This window comes from Delphinapterus leucas, chromosome 14 (genome assembly GCF_059928025.1).
Source record: "Delphinapterus leucas isolate spDelLeu-1000000601 "Yukka" chromosome 14, BTC_Dleu_Yukka2, whole genome shotgun sequence".
Lineage (NCBI taxonomy): Eukaryota > Metazoa > Chordata > Mammalia > Artiodactyla > Monodontidae > Delphinapterus > Delphinapterus leucas.
In genome coordinates, this window is record NC_143142.1 from 35,153,383 (window position 1) to 35,179,068 (window position 25,686).

Below are 25,686 nucleotides of genomic sequence, written 5' to 3' on the forward strand. Positions count from 1 at the left end.
GCATAAGGCGACAGGAAGCAGAGATAGTTCATGTATAACAGCAGTTATTATCTGACTTCATCTACACAGAGGGCGAAGCTAGACAAGAGAAGAACCTGAAAGCCAAAGATGAAACCTTATATTTTACAGTAAACAAAACACCATTAAAAGTTCCTCAGCAGTGCTAAGATATAGTGAAAGTGGTGTTCTGAAAACTAGAAAATCATAGCCCAGCAGATTAGTGGAAACAGAAATTCTAGGTGGGAGGGGCAACAAGGAGGCTATTATGATCATTCTGTCGGGTAAAAGGTATAATGGAGGCTCCAAAAGGAAGAAGAGTTTTGAAAACCATTAAATGCCCTAAATGGATTCAACTTTACTTGGCCTTAGAATTCCTTCTTTTGGACCTACTCGAGCCTGGTAGGTTCCTTGAAGGCTCAACTCCAACATCTTTTCTCGAAAACTGCCTTTAATCTCTCCAAGAAGAATACATTGTGTTTCCTTGCTTGTTTTAAACTGAAATAATTCCACCAGGGTTCTTATTTTTCAAGCTAATCTCAATTAACTGCACAGCTGCAAACTTTCACCACTAGTTTTCTCCCAGGCATTCTATTTAATGCAGGGACTGAGCACCAAGAAATTTTACTCAAATAGCTACATGAAAAACTATCTTTATATACATATCAAAATATTTAAGGATGAAATGATATGATGTATGGAATTTGCTTCAAAGTGATAGATAAGGGGGAAGTGATGAATGTTGAAGCTGACTGATGGGATCATGGGAATTAATTATACTATTTATTCTATTTTTGTGTATGTTCAAAAGTTTTCATTATAAAACTTATTTTAATGCCTTTTATAATTTTTCACTGTAAACACTGAAATCAAGTCTCTCTTATTTTTGTTTTTCCCAAACTTTTTGTTATATATAAACTGAATGGAATAAGCCAACTGTTATGGAAAACAGCCATACCTGAAAAGTAGTTTTCAAATGTGAGCTATCAAGTCCAATCCCAGCAATTCCCAAGGAAGATAGAGAACTTGGTGAAAATGCTTGAATCTGATTTCCATACTGATCTGTAACTATTATAACTATAAAAGGGGGAGGAAGTTTAATTTTAAAGTATCAATAAAATATACAAATATCCATAAACACACTTATACACTTAATTAAAATTATACTTAGAAACTCATTCTAACTTTGTTCTTGTGTATTTTTTTGGTAAAAAGTAATTATAATCACTTCTTTTAGTCACTATAAAAATAATAAGAATATACATAAGTACACTTATATTTACATATTTAACATGATGCTGATGTTAACCATATTTATATATTTAACATGATGCTGATGTTAATCAAGTTTTTACCATGAACATTTGAAGGAAATAATTTAGTATTATGTAATATTCTAGATATAAGAAAAATACAGGATACATATGAACCCACTAATATATTTACTTTTCACTCTTAATATTAACTATTATCATTTCTAACAAAAGTCAACATTCCTTTCAACAAACCATTTTTGCCAAACTGATTTCACAGTTAGGTCAGCATAGGCAAAGACAGGGAAAATGCTTCAATCTTTCCAACAATGGAATTTAAACCATAAACCGTATATAAATCCCAAGTTTTCCTTTCAGATTATGTATGCCAAAACATGAACGTAAGGACATATTATAGAAGTGTTTTAAAGAAAGAAAGCAGGCCATACTAACCTATTTCTCCTTGAAGCTCTTGGCCCATCTGTACAGTTTTTCCTCCTTTTAATTCACATTTTAGATGTTTAGGTTCATCAGGAAGTGGTCTGCAATTGATTAACAAGTTAAAGGCCTTACTTGCACCATTAATTGTAGAAAAAAATTAGTTTAAATATGCTAAAGAGTAACAAATACAACACTCATTTTCTAAAACTTAAAGTAACACCCCTCTAAATACCTCCATTTATATAACGTAACTATTAACCCAAAAGGAAAGAGAGAAAAGATAGCTTGAAAAGAGAGTAGAGAATACTGAAAAAAAAAAAAAAAAATACACATGTGTTAGATCACAGTTAGCTATGCTGGATTAAAAGGAATTTATGCCATGAGAGCACTGAGAAAGAAAACAGATGGGTCTGTAAGAATGACTCATCAAGAGATCTGTCTCTGGCTGAAGAGTTGTACATCTTACAATTTTATCTCAAACGTGGAGCTATTCTAAGTGTTGGAATAGTATGGAAATGTGTAGAGGAATTAAAGTGAAAAAGGTTGGGCTTCCCTGGTGGTGCAGTGGTTGAGAGTCCGCCTGCCGATGCAGGGGACACGGGTTTGTGCCCCGGTCCGGGAAGATCCACATGCCGCAGAGCGGCTGGGCCCGTGAGCCATGACCGCTGAGCCTGCGCGTCCAGAGCCTGTGCTCCGCAACGGGAGAGGCCACAACAGAGAGAGGCCCGCATACCGCAAAAAAAAAAAAAAAAAAGTGAAAAAGGTTATTAAAAAAGAGGCAGCCGAGGAACTGACAGGCCAGGGTGAAGGACAGGTTTTCAATATAGCTACTTAAATCTCCCCCTTTTCTATCAGGTGGACTCAGCTTTGAAAATCATCACTAACCAATGAAAGCATTCTTCCTTCTGAACAACACACTGACTGATCACACTGTATCTTTTGGACTTTTCATGTCTGTCATTCTCCATGAGTTTTCACTGTTGCTTGTCCTAGGAGAGCTTTCCTTTATCAAAAGTTCTAGTTCTGACAGATACTAGAGGGTCAATTAAGCAGAAGCTTGTAACGATATTAAGAATTAATCACTATCTTCAGTGAAGCTTTATTCCAAAGACAACCTATTTCCAAAAAATTGTGAAAATTTCTATATTAAAAAACAACTTTGGGGCTTCCCTGGTGGCGCAGTGGTTGAGAGTCTGCCTGACGATACAGGGGACACGGGTTCGTGCCCCAGTCCGGGAAGGTCCCACATGCAGCGGAGTGGCTGGGCCCGTGAGCCATGGCCGCTGAGCCTGCGCGTCCGGAGCTTGTGCTCCTCAATGGGAGAGGCCACAACAGTGAGAGGCCCGCGTACCGCAAAAAAAACAAAAAAAACCAACTTTGGCATGTGTGCTTTGGAGAAAAGCACTTTTGTGGCCATATGCTGAATTTTGAAATACCTCAAAATATAATATGCCCACAAACCTTACTGTAAATGCACTTTCCAAAGACACATGATCATCTTGGAATGAAACCTGGCAATAGCGCATATCTTTTACAGATGTTGGTACTTGTACATCAGGAAGCAGACCCTGTAGTAAGTGCTCTTTGTTAATCTCAGGAGTCCAGTTAACCTAGAAGAAAAATTATATATTTAATAATAATATAAAGCTTAATCTAATGCCTTCCAACTGCCACTTATCTTACCAAAGACTCTTAAAATTATAACCCATCCTCCCCACCTTTAAGGAAAAAGCCCCTGATGACCAGAAATGATGGTCGTTCATATATTACTATAATAAAAAAGTATCTTCCTCATTGTCTTTCCTGATAATGTTGCCACCATATCTTTCAATGCAATAAAATAAATATTCCTAAGTCATTTCTTTAGCTTTTGTCACAAGATTATCACTGTGGTCATTATAGTTTTAAAAAAGTCATGTCAATCAAATCATGTGATCAATTCTGAGAATTAACAGTCACTCTGTTTTTTTGAAAAGAATCTTATTAATACAGGTTTTAAATGAGATCTAAGTGGACCTGATTCAGCAAGGTGAGAAAAGAAGTTAAATCCACTAATGTACTTAGCATCCTGGTCACATCTTGATCTTAATCCACTCTGGAACGTTTTCAGCTCCAATTTTAACTTTATATCTCTTAAATTCCATATTTTGTTACTTGATCCATTTTTTAAGTTGATTACCCTACACTATCCTTTTAAACTTCCAATCCTTTCTATTTAAGAATTTTTACCTCAACTTTATGCTTTTAGCCTTCTATAGTTGTGATTCTTAAATCATTGATATTCTAATATTTTAATCCTAGTTTATGCTGTTCTTTCTCAGCTACCTTTTTTTTTAAAAAATAAATTTATTTGTTTATTTTTGGCTGCGTTGGGTCTTCATTGCTGCGCGCGGGCTTTCTCTAGTTGCGGCTAGCGGGGGCTACTCTTCGTTGCGGTGCACAGGCTTCTCATTGTGGTGGCTTCTCTTGCTATGGAGCACGGGCGCTAGGCGCGCGGGCTTCACTAGTTGTCACTCGCGGGCTCTAGTGCGCAGGCTCAGCAGTTGTGGCACACAGGCTTAGCTGCTCCGCGGCATATGGAATCTTCCAGGACCAAGGCTTGAACCCATGTCCCCTACATTGGCAGGTGGATTCTTAACGACTGTGCCACCAGGGGAGTCCTCTTAGTTACCTTTTTAAACCGTATTTTTATTCTTTATCATACCTTTTTTTCCTTTTTTTTAAATAATGGAAGCAGCAAGCAGGAGTTACACAAAAAGGCTTTCTTCTCTCACCCTAGTTGTGCTCTCTCTTCAATGAATTCCTAGGTCAGTTTGGGTTGGCTTTCCTCAATACTGGAGAATTCTCTAAAGACTACAAAACCACTTTAAGCATATACATTTAATAAAAGTATTTAATATCCTTTATTATCAATAAAGGTGCATGTTTTAAAATGTTTGGAACCCAAGAAATATGTAACTACTAGAATTGAGGTAAAATGTGTCAAAAGCTGGCCATGAGCTTAGAGAATGGCAAAAAGAAGGTTATATACAGAAAAAGGCTCTGAAGTCAATGTTTCTCCTTACCCTTAACATGAAAGTAAACTGTGGAAACATTATGAGAAAGCAAGGAATCAGTTCAGAAGCTAGGTTGCTGGTACCACTTTTAAACTACTTGCCTTCAAATCTGCTGACAGAGATAAAAATGGCTTGCCTCCCTTCCAAGCAGGATAAGGATTATTTATCTTGAAATCCTCCCTTCCCTCATTATGGAGAGGAAAATAAACTGGCCGGAGCAAGGGTTATTCCAAATAAGATTTAAAAAATAATGTCAGCTGAATCCTGGTAAACAATTCTTTTAAAATATCAGATCCTATATTTGGAGACTCAGGATGGCTACAGAATACAGCAGTGCAAAAGAGCGGAATTCCCTGGTGGTCCAGTGGTTAGGACTCCACACTTTCACTGCCGAGGACCTAGGTTCGATCCCTGGTCGAGGAACTAAGATCCCACGAGACACACGGCATGGCCATAAATAAATAAATAAATAAAATTAATTAAAAAAAAAAACTCTAACCATTTTGATTTGGTTCTCTGTTAAGTGAGCTGTTAAAGTTTCAACATATAGATTTACCCTATCAAGGTACAAATGATACATTTAGATGGCAGGTCTATGAGGACCATCTGAAGCTACTGAGAACTGACAAAAGCATTGTCTAAGGATCACACTTTCAGAGATTGCTATACCAATTTCAAATGGCCAAATCAGGACTCTGTAGTTAACAATACTGTTTTACCATTTTCCTTTAACAGACTTTTTATTTAGTGCCTTCAGAGTAGCCACAAAAACACTGCTTTGGTTGGGGACTTCCCTGGTGGCACAGTAGTTAAGAATCTACCTGCCAATGCAGGTGACACAGGTTCGATCCCTGGTACAGGAAGATCCCACATGACACAGAGCAACTAAGCCCGTGCGCCACAACTACTGAGCCTGCGCTCTAGAGCCTGCAAGCCATGACTACTGAAGCCTGTGCTCTGCAACAAAGACAAGCCACCACAATGAGAAGCCCGTGCACCGCAACAAAGAGTCCCTGCTCACCGCAACCAGAGAAAGCCTGTGTGCAGCAGTGAAGACCCAACACGGCAATCAATCAATCAATCAATCAATCAGTCAATCAATAAATAAATAAATAAATTTTACAAAACAGACAAACACTGCTTTGGTCAAGTGGTGATCTTGATTCTGAGTATAGAAATACAGTTCATCAGGAATGGAATTTTGTTTAGGTGTCAAAATCATTTTTCTAAGCATGAATTTGTCACACATGAATCATTCAACATTTCAATCTAGTGCATGAAAAAATATCTTATTTAGCCCGGGATTTTATATAACAGTACTATTTTTCTTTGATAAGCTTCTTCTTAGAGGATAGCCTATAAAACTTGTACAGAGTCTTCCAAGCAAGAAAATGAACAGAATTCTTGCAAATAAACAATCTGTTTGAGACACTTACTTTAATTTTCTCTGCTAAAGCTGATGTTATGTGGATTTCTCTTTCTCCTTCATCATACATTTGAAAAATAAGGTTATGCATAATATCTCCTGCTATCCAATTAACCTCATCCTGATGTTTGATCTGGATTGCCTTTTGTCCTTCTACACTGAATATCTGTAATCTTGCAACATGGCTACTGGGAAGCAACTTAATCGTCTTCTCCACAGGTGCCACATCTTTACAACTCTAGGAAGAGAGGAACACACAAATATATACTGAATGACATCTGTACTGAAAACACAGTTTTTGGCTTTAATGGTGAATCTTCCATATTGCTTAAGAATTTATTTCCAACATTATGGGAGATCATCTTATATACTGTTAACATTCATAGATCTTCTCATTAAGAGGATACTACAGTATTAATAATTCCATATTTTATACCATCAAGTTATAAATAATGACAGGGGCCACATTCTTAAAACCAAAACTAGCATATTTGGACTTAAAAGAACTTCCTTCCTCTTTATTTGTAAATTTACTTAAAAGCACTGCAAACCTGTGAAATTTTAATCATATGACACAGATTTGGTGACCAGCATTTATTAATAAAAATAAAGGTGTAATAAATTAAGAATTTTCCATAAATTAAAGATAAATATTGCAATAAAATATGTTATTTAATGAGCTTCTAGAGCTTTTTCAATTCATTTTACATTGGGGTGAGTGGACAGAGTTGCTTGTAGCTAGATGAGGACTCTAGATGCCCCTAAAGGTTGAGCTGGCGTATTTATAATTTGTTATGGGCATATCAGTGTTCCAAAGATCAGTAACGATGAGCTTGTGTGCTACATAAATTGATTTTAGGCACACAAAATTAAAACACTACATAATTATTTCAGAATCTAGGTGTAGTGCATTCCACAGGATACAAAAAATTCACATAAGTCTAAGCTTAAAATACCTCTACAATCCTATTTCACTCATGTCTCCTTCCTCATCCAGTTCCAGTCATTTTACTGAAGCCCATTCACATGAACAATGACATATTCAAAATTCCTACCTCACAGAGTATCAGGCAAATAATCCATCCCCTATTATAAGCACATCTTATTTGCCTGGCTCAAACTTAAGAGTCACTGCTTTTGGATAATATGTTCTAACTGCAGGTTACAAGATATACCTTGGTCTTTGTCTTAACTGACCAGGACTCTTGGTGTTCTGCCTGTTGCTGCTCTGTAGTATTTACATAATTATATGTAAATGCTCTCTTGCTCTCAAGCCCAGATTTCTCCCTAACTCCAAGTCTTTTTCCTGAATCTCCTGATCTTTTGCAAGATGGTATGCTCAAAAATATGTTGCCCACATTATTGAAAAAAGGAAATGCATAACAAATATTTGAAGATTATCAAATATAACCAGCTTCAAAAGAAAAGAATTAGAATAAAGTCAAATCATTTCATTCTAATGTAAAAAAATAAAAGCTTTTACCCTTTTGAGGCTCAAGATATGTTAGCTGATATATACTTAGTAGGAAAAACATTGGTTAATCAACTGATCGGGTAATTTATCATCTACTAACCGTATCAATTATGAAGAAATCACATTTAGGTATTTTACTTGTATAAGTATTTGTTATCCCATTTAGCAATCTTAGGAAACCAAATGCTTATATCAACTGCCTGTCCTTCTCTAGGCTGGCTTCACCTTCAGCCATGATGTATATCCAATAACCAGTATCCTACTGGCACATTAACACAGCAATCTCTTTATAGGAAAACACTACTGAAAAACCATGTATTTATTTTGTTAATTATACACACATATTAAATGTTCATATATCCTTCCTTCAGTGGTGGTTCCATAGGGACATTTACCAAACTTTCTAACAAACAAGTGTAAACTGTAAGAAATAAGAGAATAAAATAAAACTGATAATTGTCACATTATAATATAGGAAAAAATAAATTTGAGGAACATGTAATCAATAATAGCTATAGATATTATAAAAGGTTTGATCAAGAAAATTACTAATATTTGATACAAAATGTTATTTACTATACCATTTCATTTTTGCCTTTTCTTCCCTCTGGCCAGAAGAATCACAAATATCTCATTTTAAAAAGTCAAACAACTTTACATAAAATATTATAAAGCTGTTAAAGAATATTTGTATAAAGACTCAATATAATACCAATGAATAACAGTAACAACTTACAGGTATTTCAATTTTTGCTTTAAGCGTCTGGTCTTTTTTGATATTCTGAACTTGAATTGCTGGTCCTGACAAAATACTGGTTCCAGAACTACTGCAATCCACAACATAGAGTGGAAGGTTTGGAGCACCTGAAAACTATTGGAAGCATACAAAATAATTTAAGACCTCAATCAAATGTAACTTATTATTCAATAACTGTTATTTAAATTTTCAAACAGTTTAGTACAGCTACTATTTCCGGCTATAAATTAGAAAACTATAAATATAATTCACTAATATACTAGACAATTTCTGAATGAAAAGAGTAAGTTTCTACAATTCTAGGTAAAATTTGTTGATTTTGGAAGAAAAACCAACTTCCTCAACCATTATTCTTTCTTTTTTTAACACCACCTATTTGGGTTTTCCTTTCCTTTTTGTGCTCTTTTACTCATATTCATTTATCCATCCATCCCCAATCCTAAAGAATATTTCCATCATCCTACTCATAAATTAAATACTTCATCTGAAATGAGGAGGATGGACTAAGGAAGGAGAGGGGAGGAATCTGTAGTCCAATACTTGGCACAGCTGGCATCATTACTGGCTTAGGGATGCTGAAAACTATTGACAATGAGATAGCCCAAAAATTTCTCCATGGAATAATCATTATACAATCTAGATATAATATAAGGCTTACTATGAAGGAGCCAAAAGATATAGTGATTTAGTGATTTCCATTTAGTACCACGGGACTCAAAATCTACATATTCTTATCTTATAACAGCTTACCTTACAATGAACAATCAATTTTGGTTGTGCTGTTATATTGTCTGATTCATCCAAAACTTCTACCTGAAATGGGAAAGCTGTTCCATTTTCTATAACTAAAATTTCAGAATCAGGTTTCACTTTCAATCGATGAGGGGGACCTACCAGAAAATTATATAATAAAATAGAGGTTCAAGTTTCTAAAACTGAAATGTTAAAACAGCAAAAGAAACAGCTTTTAACATTTCAAGTTTTAATATCTTTTAAATAATGCCAAGAGAGAAAAAAGAAATATCCATGTTTAATCATTTCTATCCCCCAAATGCATATATTCTATACATCACGAGAGTGGTCTCAATTATATTAAAATGTTTGATGTCTAGACTTAGTTTTATGTAACAAGCTAAGACATGGTGATAACTCATGTTAGAAATCACCCAAACGTGAAATACTAAAAAGATCCTGGAAAAAAGTATTCAAGAATAAAAATAAAAGTTTATTAAACTACTTTTTCATTTACTACTTTTAACTTTACACAATGAGACTGATTTCTCAGGCACACTACATACCTGTCTCAGGTAATTTTGTTCAAAGGATCAGTTCATATAATGACATAACCAGATAACTTACTTGTTAGACTGCCCACAACACTTTGATATCCTAAGCAAGCTGCACCACAAGTTTCCTCTAAACTAATAAAAGAGGGTTTACATTTCTGCAGCAAGATGACCTGATGTGCCCTATAAACACTGATATTTTAAAATACAATTTATGCTAAATAATGGGAACACAAGTTTACAAAGAACAGTTATATCAAAGAACAGTGTTTTTACCATATGCCAACTCTGTTCTCAGAATCCTTACAATGATCTTGATCAAGAAAGTAATATTATTATCCCCATTTTATGGATGAGGAAACTGGGACCCAGAGAGATTAAGTATTCTATCCAGGTCACATGGCTACTAAATGGCAGACTCGGGTTAGATCCTAATTTTGTAATTTGAAACCTCTTGACCATTATCACTACACAGTCCCACTTCCTACTTTACCACATTTACTCGCAAATTCTAAAAAAATATTAGAACTATCTGGTTAATAAGAATTTCCTTTGAGTAGATTTGAGTAATCCATACGTTTTAGCTAACCTCTTAAAATAAAAGCATTGTAAGTAAGTATTAACACGTAACAATTTTTTCTTATACTTCTACCAATGGGCCAATCTTTACTTCTAAATCAATTCATGCCTCAGGGAAAGCTCAAACTACACGAATTTGTGAAAGGAAATAGCTATTTTGTTTCTTTTCATTAAAACCAGTAAAAAAGGTCATATATGGACAAAGATATGATCACAGTATTATTAATATTAGAGCTAAAACTTTCATAACAAGTCCTGTTCTAGGTGTTGTACAGCATATGCACTTCTCACTCTGCACAGTACTGTGTTAATGAGAACTCATGCATATTGGAAGTGTATCCTCCACTGAGTTACCACCGAAACCATGCAAAGTAAGGGCTGCCCATATTAACTCATTTAATCCTCACAAAAACCCTGTGAATTACGTATTATCTCATTTTACACATGAGAAAACCGAGGCACAGAACAAGTGTACCTCACTGGTAAGTGTCAGAGCTTAAATTCAAACGCAGAAGGGCCGATGCTAGGATATACTCTTTGAACCTCCACAATAGACTGATTCTCAAATTAGCTGGCTTTTTCTACCCTAACTTTACTGCAACTTCATTTACGAGTTGATAAATCATTATTCAAATTAACAACATAAAAGCATAAGAAACTTTCCTTCTTAAAATATTAAATATTTAGTTATATCAGAAAAAGGACAGATCCAGTTCTAACGTAAGTCTAATTAGTATATCCTTAAGAACAGTTCCCCAATATAGTTTCAATATTCACATTTTTCTCCCAAGATTATTTTTAGAACTTCACTCAAGTCTTTCTAAACGTTTTCCTGTCTTTTATTTTTAACTGGTCATTTCCGTTAGCACTATGTTTGTCATTCAAATGTATTTTCAAGATTTGTACCATAACCAAACCAAAAAACACTTCACCTTTATAAGTGTCATTATATTTTATCATAAGAATATTATTTAAAAGGTAATTAGGAATATTTCTTAAAGTAATATTACCTGGCAGTAATCTAATTTTCAGAATCTGTGAGTCTTCTTTTAAACCCGGAAAAATAACCTTCAGATTAAAATTCTGTTGGAAAAATTATTTTAATTAAATTCAAGTCCTAAATAAATACTTAAGTAATTTACTACCTCAATTCTGATTTACTTTTTGCTTTTCATTTTCATACCATTATAGAAATCTACTCAGCAAATTTATATTGACTAAAATGATCATATATATGTATGAAAGAGATGCAGGTGAAAAAACTGATTTATATTGCCTTCTTTATAGATAATACTATCTTTGAATTCAAAAGGCATAACCTCTGAATAATTATCAGAATTAGGATGGGCACTATAAAAAATGTGGAAAGTAGTGAAATGGAAAGAACCCAATATCTAGACATATCTAAAAACAATGCAGTGTTCTAGATTAGATCCTGGAATAGAAAAATAATTGTGGAAAAATTGGGAAAATGTTAAAGCCCAGAGTTTTGTTAATAGTATTATATCAATGTTAACTTCTTAGTTTGGATAAATATATAATAGTTGTATAAGATGTTAGTAGAGGAAGCTGGGTGAAGAGTATATGTGAACTCTCTATACCATCTCTGAAACTCTTCTGTAAAACATAATTATTTCAAAATAAGAAGGTTTTTAAAATCTAGAAATCTTTTTAGCAAGTTTATCTTACTAAAGTCAAATTTTCCACGCATTTCAAGTTCTTTTTCCAGAAAAAGCTTAATTCAGAAAGATGTACAGAACTTGCTCTTTAATTTGATTAGGTTATACAATGCAGTATAGTATACAGTACTTAAACTCACATGCTCTATTTTAAACATTATTTTGATAGGGAAAATTTTTTAAATATATACTGAAGGTAATGATACAATGGAAAAAAAGTAACATAATACTTAAGCTACTAGCCACAGTGTTCACATTAGTCATATTAATCTATTAGCTACTTTATATACTTAACTGAAAAATTACCTTATTGGAGTTTGTCTTTACTATCTCTAACCTTATTCCTCCCAAAACACTTCTCTTATCCAAATACCAAACCGAATACTTTTACAGAAGTGAGCTAAAGTTTCTCATATTTTTGTTCCTATTCTAAGAAAAACATTGAAAAATGGAAAAACTTACAGAGAAAAAAGAAGCAACATAGTACTAGATAACTGTTGTAAACGGCTTTGAATGCAAAAAGACTGGAATGAAAATGAAGACAGTTGAAAATATTTAATTCATAAACGTTTAACAAACAACAGCAGCAAATATGCTGGTCTTCTCAAGAGATGTAAATGGTAATGGTATGTCGGGTGACATGATCCTGATTAATTCCTAAGAACCTGACATTACTGTCATCTTGTCACAAAAATAGGTTATTCAATTTTAAATTTCCAATTTCATTTTTACCATATAAGAAATAACATGCATTATAACATGTATGTACAATGCTTACCTTGCCTTGACAAGAGTTTACAGGGCCCTTAGCTGTAACACCTCGAATGACACAATTTGGGCCATTGGTTATTTCTTCATAATGTAAAGATAAACCACTGGAAAAAATAAATTATTTTTTAACTTTCCCTCCATTACCTACAAATAAGCTGCAAATGTTCTTTTCTCTTTTCTTTCTTTTTTTTTTTTCTAGCTGTGCCACATGGCTTGCAGGATCTTAGTTCCCTGACCAGGGATTGAACCCGGGCCCTCAGCAGTGAGAACACGAAGTCCTAACCACTGGACTGCCAGGGAATTCCCGCTGCAAATGTGTTTGTCTTCTCATATGACATTCTCATTTTTAATTCATTTTTCTAATAAAATTGTATTTTTTAAAAGAGAGAAATAAATGAACAGAAGCAAATTCCCATGAGATTTTTACAAAGAAAAATGATCCAACAAGTATTAATAAGTGATACCATTCGTGCAGTGAGTAAAGATACAAGGTAGGAAACAATGAAATGCTAGACCATGTATACAGGCCAAAGAAAATGAAACATCCAAATCGGTCAGGCTTAAAGACGTCTACAGACTTTGTCCTGGATTCTTTCAAATCCTTCACCCACAGGGATTTTAGAGACTTTCTGGCACCTATTAAACTGAATGGCAATTTTAGATAAAGTCCAAATAATTAAGTGCAGCCTTGTGCTAATGTAACCTTGCTAGAATGTATACTGAGACCCTCTAATCTACTACTATGAGTAATGTGATTCCTAAACCACCTTTGACCACCTGTAGATACTTACAGTGTCAACATTTTACTCTGTAAGGGGTAAGGTGATAAAAAAGGAGGAAAGATATACCATGATGGAGAAAAGACCTAATTTTTCTGAAGAATGAAATTAAATATTTAGATATTATCTGAATAAGCTGTAAAAATTAAATAACATGGCTTGTTTGAAAAAAGCTGTAAAGAGGCGTGTAAGGTAAAATAAACTCCCTGAGAAAGATGGACATTAACCACAGACATCTACTTTCACTATCTCTTAAAGCCTCACTAATATAAGAACAAAGGGATTCCTTCTATTTACTTTTAAAGGCAAAGATATGGGAGGTATGAAAGAAGAGACAAGGACAATAGAAATTATCTGCTAGAAAAAAGGACAGACAAGTGGCAAATGACCTAGTATCGTCCCAAGAAAACTGAACTGTGAAACAGCAATGGAAGAAGCTCAAAACCAATATATACCACAGAATTCCCAGGTACCATTAAGGAACTGGTGTTACTAGGTACCCCTAGAAGCAGGGCCAAAAAGAAAGGCCAAAAAAAAAAGTAGGGGGGGAGTTGATTAAAATTTCGATCCCCAGATCTCCCCTCTCCACCTCTGGCAGATGACTGGAAAATTATTCTCTGAAAAGGTTTAAGCAGAGAATCTGTGAACCTGGGCACAAAAAGTAAGTTGCAGGAAAGGGTAAAATACTAAAAAGAATACAAGGGTAATCCTGAACGGACCGCATGTGGATACTGAGACCTCTTCATTCCCATTCCTACCCTAGTCTTGCTCCTGGACTGGCTAGGAACCTGGACAGCCAAATTATTCCCCTCCAGGCAAGAGACTAAAGATTGTTCTTTGAGCAAACTACCCAGCCCAAGAAAAAGACCTCAAGATACAACAGGATTTCCCCCAACAAAATGTTACAGACAGATCATCCTGCAGTGGAGTTCACACTCAACAGCCTCTCCCAAACTCTCAGGATCTCCTATGTGCATTTTAGTTCTCCATCAGATATAAAAGCAGATGACCAAAGATTAACCAGATATATGAAGAAAGAGATCAAAATCCAACAAATAAAAAGCAACTAACTTGGAGACAATAAACATTATCAGTGTAGGTAGCTTTTTTAAAAAAACTACCATTTATTTATCAGCAAAAAAAAAAAAAGTATTAACATTCATAAAACAAAAACAGAATCTACAAAAGAACATTCGGAGAACCAGGAAGAACACTTGGAAATTAAAAATACAGCAAAAGGAAAAACTCAATGGAAAGATATAAACATAAAATTGAGAAAGTCTGTCCAAAAGTAAAAAAAAAAACACAGAAAGATTAAGAAAAATGGAAAAATTAGGAAAATCAGAGAACCAGTCCCAAAGGTACATCATCAAATAAATAAGGATCCCCCCCCGTCAAAAAAAAGAGAAAACCGTGATGATGCAAGGTAGAAAATGAAGTACTTCAAATAATGAAGAGACCTATACAAAGATGTACCATTATAAAATTTTGCCCTGTTGAGAACTAAAAGTGGGTCCCTATAAGCTTCCAGACAGAATACGTAGGAAACATAAAAAGGAAAGTTAATCATAACAAGTTTAAATTTATCAGCAACAGTAGAAGCTAAAAGGCAAAAATGGAGCAATGTTTTTATAATTTCGATGGAAAGTAGTGTCCAACTTTCAATTCAATCAATCAAGTAGAATACAGATATTTTCAGAGCAATAATTTTATCTTACATGTAAATCCTTTCTTAGGAAACTAGTGAATAATGTACTCCAGCAGAAGGTAAAGGACAAGGGATTCTTTCAAAATTGGAGACCCAGGGAAGGTTAAATGCTAAATAAAATAAGCTACTTAACAATCTCACAAATTCAGGAATGTTTCCTCAAGGACCTGAGAGCAAACTCTATAAAATTTAATCATCAATAAAGGTAAACCCCTATCTCCCAGTTTCCTGGGCCTAACTTCTGATCAATTGACTCCAAATTGCAAACTCTACTCCCAGTCATAAAGATACTTAGCAATTTTTCTTGAAAACATGAATGTGATAGATTTTATTCACTTACCCATGTAACAGAGTAAGATTTCCTTCCTTGCAATCTCTATCAGATTGTGATGAGAATCACATTCTGGTTTACTGATTATTCAATCACAAAATTGTCTTCTTTCTCTTCTACCTTTGTGAAGAAGTTTTCTAGCTTGACAGTAGGTTTTGTTTTTACTATATTTCCCCAACACAAAAGACAAAGGGTATTCCCAGGATGAAGGTGAAGGAAGATCACAGAAGGACAAATGTAACAAGCGTAAGAACAACTGATCCAGACCAGAGCACATGGCAAAGTTCCAAGAAAGATGTCTACAAGAGTATGAAACTGAGGGACTTCGCTGGTGGTGCAGTGATTAAGAATCCGCCTGCCCTTGCAGGGGACATGGGTTCGAGCCCTGGTCTGCGAAGATCCCACATGTCGTGGAGCAACTAAGCCCGTGAGCCACAACTACTGAGCCTGTGTACCACAACTACTGAAGCCCATGTGCCTAGAGCCCATACTCCACAACAAGAGAAGCCACCACAATAAGAAGTCCACGCGCCGCAACGAAGAGTAGCCCCCACTCGCCGCAACTAGAGAAAGCCCACATGTAGCAACGAAGACCCAATGCAGCCAAAAATAAATAGAGAAAAAAATATGAAACTGATAGGTTATCTATGTACCAAGCATCTTGAGAAGACACCAGGCAACTGGCAGAGTTACTTAGCAAAGAAAAAAAGAACAACAGTTGTGCAATGAAGAAAGTAATTAGCGCTTACATAATCATAATAAAGCAAGCACTAAATACTGATCAAGCCAGAATACAACTTTAATGAAGAATGTGGGAATAGGAAGGAGGTTTATTTGTAATGTAAGTGGCAACAAGAGAGTGTGTCCTCATCTTCCATAAGTCAAGAGATAATGCTTAAAACTGAAGAATCAAGAAGTAACAATATAAAAGTTACTTAGATATGTGCAATAGGTACCAAAACATTCAAGTAAGAAAGCTGAAAGTGGTTCTGAGAAGTCGATTGTGGGTGGGGTGGAGAGGGCAGAGGAACTACTCTTTTTTTATATAAACCTCATCCAACTATTTGATTCTTTAGGCTATATGTGTGAATGATTTTTTGTTTAATTTAGGTAACACTGAGAAAAAAGCAAACAAATTTACTGAAGGTAAATTCACATAGCCAGGCCACCAAGATTTTTTTTTAAGCCCCAAATCTTAATTACCAGTATGTATGTGTGATAGAGACTTTGTGTGTAAGAATGTCCTATCAAGGATAAGAAGGAAGTTTAATTGAAAACAGGGGTCAACTAATGCACAAATATTTTCCATTTGTGACTAGACATTACTTTTAGTGTTTCTTATTAAGCACATAGATGCTTAAGTATTCAACTCTTCCATTATGGTTTAATATTCAAATGAATATAGTATGTCAAAATCACTTTTTGCAACTCATTTTCAATATTTTTTGTAACTGTTTTGTTTTTCAGGAACTTAACCATGGTATAAATCTGGACACTAAACTAGTCTGTGAGCTTCCAGAAGGCAAATACTATGCTCTTATTCACTTCTGTATCTCCAGCTGGCAAATGCCTGGAATACAGTACATAGTCAAATGATTAAAAGAGTGAACAATTACACCAACAGGGGAAAAAAGTACACGGCGATAGCAAAAGCATAGATTAAAACGTGGGCCCAGGGACTTCCCCGGCAGTCTAGTGGTTAAAACTGCGCTCCCGCTGCAGGGGGCACGAGGTTCAATCCCTGGTTAAGGTATGATCCTGCATGCCTCGCAGCGCGGCCAAAAAAAAAAACAGTGTCTCCAAAAACGACAAATTTGGCAGAAATTTGAAAAACAAGAATTCTTCCTAGGCACCTCAAAAAAAGGTAATGGAAAACAATGAACATCCTCAATTATATAACTGGACACATTGTTTTTCAGGGCTATTTTTTAATATAAGCCAATCATGTCACTCTATAGAGCTATTAAGTAAAGGCAAATTCTAAGGAAGGACCAAATTTCCATGGAAAGTGTAAACTTTATTGCTATGGTTTTAAAAGCAAACCAAAATAAATTTTATTAGCAGGTTAAAAACCTACCAGTAGGTAACCACTAAGTTTAAATGGCCATAATTTCTAAGTAAACAACAAAATAAACATGGTATGGTTTATAAAACTGCCAGGAGAAGTCATATTATACTTGCAAAAAGAAATGGACTAAGACAGAACTATATCAGTCTCACCCAAACAACTGTAACAGTAAATTCAGTCAAAACAAACTTTATTGAGGTAATGTATGTATGACACTACAGCCACAGAGAATAGACTGGGACTAAACAAATACCCCAGATATCATAAAATATCCACTAAGCATTTTAAATAATAAATCTGAAGTTAACCGAACATAAATAATTTAAGCTAAAAAAAGAAAAAAGTGAATACTTAGCAAATATGAAAACTCAGATTACCTTGCTTCAAAAACTGGCTGAATATCAGTTGACAGTTGACTAGTATGACCAAATTCATCCTGAAACTCCAGAGGGATATTGAATGGGACTCCAACACGAAAAGGAGGATCCAAAAGACCAAATAAAAATTTCTCTGGTTTACCCTCTTAATAAAAAAAAATAAACATGAAAAGAAAGTTCATCGGTCAGAAGATTCATTGTAGGTAGAAACATCCATTATATATATGGAAGATTAGACTACAATAAAGATGGCATTTTAAATCTGTGCAAAGTTTATATAAATTATATCTATAATCCACCTCTGAAAATAATAAAGTTACAACTTTCTCACACCATGTATAAAAGTCTAGAGATAGAGATAAATGTGTTTTTAAACTATGAAATTTTCAAATATAATAAAGGAATATGTTTATAATTTTATCATAGGAAAAACTAAGGCAAAACACAATACTCATCAGCTATACAACGATGTATTTGATAAAGTTCAAAATATTTTATTAGATACAAAGTTAACAGAGAAGCTCTATATGAGAAAATACTTGCAACATATGCAATAAAGGATTAAAATCCACAATACATTAAAACTTCCTATAAAGATAATAGTTTCAAGTCATCCCCTGGGAAATTATTAGAAATGCAAATTCGAGGGCTCACATCATCCTACTGAGTCAGAAACTCCAGGAGTGAGGCCCACCAGTTTGCATTTTAGTAAGCCCAGCAGGTGGTTCAGGTAAAACTTAAATTTGAGAACTACAGCTTTACACTATTAAAATAGGCATAGTAGGCACTTCCCTGGTGGCACACTGGTTAAGAATCCGCTTGCCAATGCAGGGGACACAGGATTGATCCCTGGTCTGGGAAGATCCCACATGCCGCAGAGCAACTAAGCCCATGCACCACAACTACTGAGCCTGCACTCTAGAGCCTGTGAGCCATGACTGCTGAGTCCAAGTGTCACAACTACTGAAGCTGGCACGCCTAGAGCCCGTGCTCCACAACAAGAGAAGTAACTGCAGTGAGAAGCCTGCGCACCACAATGAAGAGTAGCCCTCGCTCCGTGCGACTAGAGAAAGCCCGTGCGCAGCAGCAGCAAAGGCCCAGCACACCCAAAAGTAAATAAAATAAATTAAAAAAAATTAAAAATAAAATGAAATAGGCATACTAAAGGAACAGGCTTTCACAGATGACAATATCCAATAAAGGCTAGAAGAGGTACACAACCTAATAATTAAATAATTTAACCACCAACTAGGCTAAATATTATAATATAGGTTAGCCAGGAATGAGCATAGGGAAACAGGAACCCTCAGTCTGTTGATGAGGGTACAAAACCTTTTGGGAGGGCAACCTGACAGTAAATATGTATAAAATGTTAAAGCACACACACTGCAGCTTGGCAATTCTACTTCTTGGTATCCACTCTAGAGATATTCAAGCACTTGTACACAAAGCATCATAATTTTTTTCCGTATAGGAATGTGATTTGTAACAGCCAAAAACTTTGAAACACCTGAAATGTTCATCAAAGAAAACTGCTAAACTACAGCATGTCCATACTGTAGAATGTTCCACAGGTGTATTTAAAGAACATGATAGATCTGTAAGTACAAAAAGGAACACTCCCCAAGGTGGTTGTCTGATTAGAGAAGGCAAGGTAATCACAGGCACTTAAATCAGCTCTCTAAAACCCCATAAAAATGTGGCACTACAGAGATTTTTTTTAAAGAGGCCTAAACCTACAAAAACAATGAACAAGAAAAAAGACAACAGTAACAGAATTTGAAAGCTGGAGAATATATGGGCAAGTATAACTGACTTAGCAGAAAGATTCAAGAAATCAAATCCTCAATCATCAACAAAGCAAGCAGGGAGCCAATTTAATTCACAGTATATAACACTCAAAAGTCTCAAGAATGGCTCTATCAAGTAGGAGTGAAATTGAAATAAAAAAAGAAGACTTGTTCAAGTTTGTTTGAGAAACAGTTCCTCAGATCCCCACCCCTCAACACACAGAGCCAGTCAACTGCCTTCCTCATCTTCAGCAATATCTGGAAGGTTTCTTCTCCAGGAAAGGTTAAGAGTTGGTCCAAGGAGTAAGGGACAGAGCACTACTGAAAGCATTACAGTTTACTGAAAATAGGAAAATCAAGTGAAAGATCAATACTGAACATAAGCAATCCCACTACTGGGCATATACCCTGAGAAAACCATAATTCAAAAAGAGTCACGTACCACAATGCTCACTGCAGCTCTATTTACAATAGCCAGGACATGGAAGCAACCTAAGTGTCCACCAACAGATGAATGGATAAAGATGTGTACATATATACAATGGAATATTACTCAGCCATAAAAAGAAACGAAATTGAGTTATTTGTATGTGAGGTGGATGGACCTAGAGTCTGTCATACAGAGTGAAGTAAGTCAGAAAGAGAAAAACAAATACCGTATGCTAACACATATAAATGGAATCTTAAAAAAAAAAAAAAAGGTTCTGAAGAAGCTCGGAGCAGGACAGGAATAAAGACACAGACATAGAGAATGGACTTCAGTACACGGGGAGGGGGAAGGGTAAGCTGGGACAAAGTGAGAGAGTGGCATGGACATATATATACTACCAAATGTAAAATAGATAGCTAGTGGGAAGCAGCCACATAGCGGAGGGAGATCAGCTCAGTGCTTTGTGTCCACCTAGACAGGTGGGATAGGGAGGGTGGGAGGGAGACGCAAGAGGGAGGAGATATGAGGATATATGTATACATACAGCTGATTCACTTTGTTATACAGCAGAAACTAACACACCACTGTAAAGCAATTATACTCCAATAAACATGTTAAAAAAATAAATACTGAATATGAAACCGCTAACAGTCTTCCCCAGCTTGGCTCCCCAAATGCTGGCACCCAGGTGTTTACACTCCACTCTGAGAAATCTGAACAGCCAAAGAGAAAAAAACCTAAAATTCTCTTATCATAATCTCCCCAAATGATATAAACACTCTCGAATGTTCTATTCTTAACTGTGTGCAAATAACTAGTAATGTAAGAGAGCATCTAATAGAAAGGACCCAGAGCAGACGTGAAAAAAAGCAACATGGAGGAAACAAGCTATGAATAAAGTTTGAAAGCGTCAAGAAAAAATGCCACTATTATTAATAGCCTCAGAGAATAAATAGATACTGAATCCATGAAGTTGGAGAAAATACTTTGAAAAGGGAATAACCAGAGAATATTTCAGAAACAAAAAATTATAGCAGAAAGGAAAAATTCAATAGAAAGTGTCGAACATCATGTTAAAGAAGTCTCTTGTAAAGTACAGAAATAAAACCAAGAGATGTAAAGCAGAAAAAACAGTACTAGTACACCAGTCAAGAGGTCCAACGTCTTAACACTAGATGTTGTAGAAAGAAAAAACAGAGTAGGAAATCAAAGTAACTCAAGAAAAATCCCTAGAATTCAAAATTTCAGAAATTGGGACCCCCCCACACACAAAAAATTATCCAAACTTCTGGGGATTGCGGAAGAGGGAGGATAGGGGCGGTTGGACTGGGAGTGGAGGGTGTTTAACATGCAAAAGTTAGGAATCAGAATAACTTTAGACTCTACCAGTAACAAGGGAAGCTAGAAAACAATGATGCTTTCAAAAGTTTATAAGGAATATGATTACCAAGCAGAATTATAAAGCCATTCTAAGACCAAGATGGTTATACAATTGGTCAAACACCTTTTATTAAATTACCTGTTTTCCTCTTGATTTAAAATGCCACCTTTAGCATACAGAGTTACATATTGGTGTTTTGCTTACCTTTGACAGAAAATTTAATTGCTTTAGATGGTAGTGGTCTTCCTGCATAAGTGTCTGCATTACTTTCATTCAGTACAACTTGTAATTTCAATGTATAATTCCCCAACTTTTGAATATTTTCTGGACAAATTAAGAAGAAATTAAAATTCAAGTAAATGTAATACTGATAGAATTTTTAACATTCAGAATAATAACTCACCCATTTTTTTAAACCAGTAAGGCCATTTTCCTCCATGTTGACTAATATGTGAAATGATTTCTTTATTTCCATTTGGAGCTTGATAAAAGAAAAAAATTTTATATTTTGAGAAATTAAATATAGAACATGAAGAAATGTCACACTGGCACCAAATGTCTACCTGCTATACATTTTTTAAGGTAGTTTTGAAACCTCGAAAAATCTAAAGCTATCCTATTCAAGTCAATAGCATAATGACAATTTATTCATTCAGCTGATTAAAATTCCTTTATTTCAATTCTTAAAAATGTATCTGTAAATAAGCTTAACTGGCACAAACAAAAGAATATAGAAATAATTTTCTTTTGATATTGAAAATCATTTCTTTAAAAGTTTTCTTCAAGAGGAAAATAGCATACTTTATTTACATAGAGTAATCTCTAAGACCTAGTGCTCTATTAAGAGAAAAAAGCAAGACCTAAAGTAGAAGAAAGAAAACAAATAGAAGGATGATATCACTTCTCTGAAATATTCCTTGTTATTTATTTTTGACTTTGGAATTACATGACTTAAAATATTCACAAAATAGAATTAAAATAAAGCAATTCATAAGCAAAACCAAAATGCAGGTAGGCGATATGACCATATTAAAAAATTTTTTTTAAATTATTTCAACTGACTTCAACTTTAGAATATATAACTTTAAGGACAAATAGTGCTTTAAAGAGGTCAAATTTAATCTAATAGTACTATTAGTAATTTTATAAGTATTACTATTTTGAAACTATATTATAGGATAAAGCAGTAACTAACTGTTAATGTTGTTAAGAATCAAGATTTTCAACATAAAAGAAATGAAATCAAAGTGGTTAAATAAAAACTCAGAATATCGATATGAATTCATTTTTTTTCTTTTCCAAAAATATTCATGTTTAGCTATCAATCGAAAAGGCTTAGAAACAATTTCGCCCAGTGGCCATGAGCAATCCTAACACTCAGGCCTCTAAATGCCATTCCCCACTGAAAGGAGCTGGGACAAAGTTAGAGAGTAGCATGTACACATATACACTACCAAATGTAAAACTGATAGCTAGTGGGAAGCAGCCACACAGCACAGGGAGATCAGCTCGGTGCTTTGTGACCACTTAGAGGGGTGGGATAAGGAGGGTGGGAGGGAGACGTAAGAGGGAGGAGATATGGGGATATATGTATATGTATAGCTGATTTACTTTGTTATAAAGCAGAAACTAACACACCACTGTAAAGCAATTACACTCCAATAAAGATGTTAAAAAGAGAGTAATGGGTGAATCGAGGTTTAGGGTAAACATGTACAAGAAGATTCTAGGATGTCTTGAGCCAGAAAGCAAGAAAGCTCAAATCAAAGACAAAAAAGGGTCTTATCAAGAGGACAGAGGAGCAAACATGAAGGCACATCAAAATCAAGGAAGCATGTCAAATCTATAAAACCCCATACATTCAGAAAAACACATTTATGAAAATCAAAAAAACCAGCCTCTGAGCACCACAGTACTGCACCAATTCCTGACTGGTAATTTGCAATTAAAGAAAAAGGATTAAGCCTTTATACTGCCCTTCCTATAAAAGCTGTGTTTCAGAGTAAACCAATGACCCTAACTGAAATTTATTACTAACAAATAAACTAGGAAGGATAATAAACTGGGATAGTAAATTAGGAAGAAATAAAAGAATGAGGGGATCACCATTTTGCATACCAAATAACTAAGCAAAAATCATTAATGGATGAAACCATTACATCACGGATGAAAGGAGAACTTTATAATCGTATTAGCCAAGTGAATTCAATAATCCATTTTAGCAGCACTAAAAGTAGGACAATTAATTACAGTCATCAAATGCCTCTTGATGTAATACCCTAAGAAACATAGATTCGCTATGGAGTATGGATTCTTGCTTTAGGGGGGAAAAAATGGTGAACCTAAAATCTGTTTAAGCTTTTGGGGTAATTTCCAGTCCTCAGGAAATAGATCAAACAATGGAACAAGCTAAATGACATTCCAAAGAAACAAATATGTGAAACACTCTACAGTAAAGTGTACATTTAAAAAATAATTGAAATGGTAAATCTATTACATATACTTTAACAAAAAAAAATCTTCTAATTAAAAAAATATATATATATACAGGCAGACCTTAGAGATATTGCAGGTTTGGCTTCAGGCCACCACAACAAAACAAGTATCGCAATAAAGCAAATCACATAAATTTTTTTGTTTCCCAGTGCATATAAAAGTTATGTTTATACTATACTGTAGTCTACTGAGTGTGCAAGAGCATTATTTCTTTAAAAAAATAAAACGTTCATATCTCAATTAAAAAGTATTTTATTGCTAAAAAATGCTAACCTTCATCTGAGCCTTCAGCAAGTCGTAGTAATAACATCAAATATCACTAACCACAGATCACCGTAACAAATAATGAAAAAGTTTGAAATGTTGCCAGAATGACCAAAATGTGACACAGAGACATTAAGTGAGCAAATACCATTGGGAAAATGGCATTAATGGACTTGCTCAACACAGAGTTTCCATAAACCTTCAATCTGTAAAAAAATGCAGTATCTGCAAATGGCAATAAAGCAAAGCACAATTAAACGAGGTATGCCTGTGTGTATTTTTGTTTTTGTTTTTAAATAAGACAGAGGCAGGAGGGTCAGAGTCACAGAGAGGCTGGAAGATGCTACACTGCTGGCTTTGAAGATGGAAAGGGCCACAAGCCAAGGAATGTGGGTGGCTTCTAGAAGTGGAAAAGGCGAGCCTTCCCTAGAACCTCCAGAAGGAACACTATCCTGCTGACACTTTGATTTTAGCACAGTGAAGTCCACCTGGGACGGATGACCTAGAGAACTGTAAGATAATAAACATATGTTGTTTTAAGCCATCAAAAAAAGCTGGAGAAATATAAAATAGAGTGTCACAGAGGCCAAAAATAAGAGTACTGCAGTAAAATTAGTCAAACTGTTCAATGCTGCCGAGGCTAGTAAGACATTTATACAATGAAAGTATACATGACCACTGACTAGTTTATAAATGTTGGAAATAAACGCATAGTGAATAAAACATCTTTAAACATCTTTAAAATCCATGGACCAGACATGCAATATATAGTGATAGAACAATTATTGAAAATATAAATTGAAAATACTTTCAGGCAGTCAAGACAAAAACAACAGACAAAGAAAACCGTAATTCAAAAAGAGTCATGTACCAAAATGTTCATTGCAGCTGTATTTACAATAGCCAGGACATGGAAGCAACCTAAATGTCCATCGACCGATGAATGGATAAAGAAGATGTGGCACATATACACAATGGAATACTACTCAGCCATAAAAAGAAACAAAACTGAGTTATTTGTAGTGAGGTGGATGGACCCAGAGTCTGTCATACAGAGTGAAGTAATAAGTCAGAAAGAGAAAAACAAATACCGTATGCTAACACATACATATGGAATCTTAAAAGAAAAAAAAAAAAAAGGTTCTGAAGAAGCTAGGGGCAGGACAGGAATAAAGACACAGATGTAGAGAATGGACTTGAGTACACAGGGAGGGGGAAGGGTAAGCTGGGACAAAGTGAGAGAGCGGCATGGACATACATACACTACCAAATGTAAAATAGATAGCTAGTGGGAAGCAGCCGCATAGCACAGGGAGATCAGCTCCGTGCTTTGTGACCACCTA

General features: G+C 35.0%; 1 protein-coding gene and 1 long non-coding RNA gene across 5 annotated transcripts in view; one reads left to right on the forward strand and one right to left on the reverse strand.

Annotated features, from left to right (window-relative positions):
- The window catches only part of SMCHD1 (structural maintenance of chromosomes flexible hinge domain containing 1), a 128,968-nt gene that overhangs the window by 54,587 nt on the left and 48,695 nt on the right, over positions 1-25,686 (reverse strand). For all 4 annotated transcript variants that reach the window (XM_022551508.2, XM_089894948.1, XM_089894949.1 and 1 more), the window contains 11 exons: positions 21,987-22,064; positions 21,788-21,907; positions 17,983-18,127; positions 12,727-12,823; positions 11,280-11,352; positions 9,155-9,294; positions 8,384-8,518; positions 6,184-6,411; positions 3,153-3,301; positions 1,704-1,792; positions 956-1,074 (listed from right to left, as the gene is read on the reverse strand). In XM_022551508.2, the coding sequence (XP_022407216.1) occupies positions 956-1,074; positions 1,704-1,792; positions 3,153-3,301; positions 6,184-6,411; positions 8,384-8,518; positions 9,155-9,294; positions 11,280-11,352; positions 12,727-12,823; positions 17,983-18,127; positions 21,788-21,907; positions 21,987-22,064 (1,373 nt within the window). The remainder of the gene's footprint in view (positions 1-955; positions 1,075-1,703; positions 1,793-3,152; positions 3,302-6,183; positions 6,412-8,383; positions 8,519-9,154; positions 9,295-11,279; positions 11,353-12,726; positions 12,824-17,982; positions 18,128-21,787; positions 21,908-21,986; positions 22,065-25,686) is intronic.
- LOC115804094 (uncharacterized) overlaps positions 1-25,686 on the forward strand; it is a 107,225-nt gene that overhangs the window by 39,338 nt on the left and 42,201 nt on the right. The gene's annotated exons all lie outside the window — the stretch shown is intronic.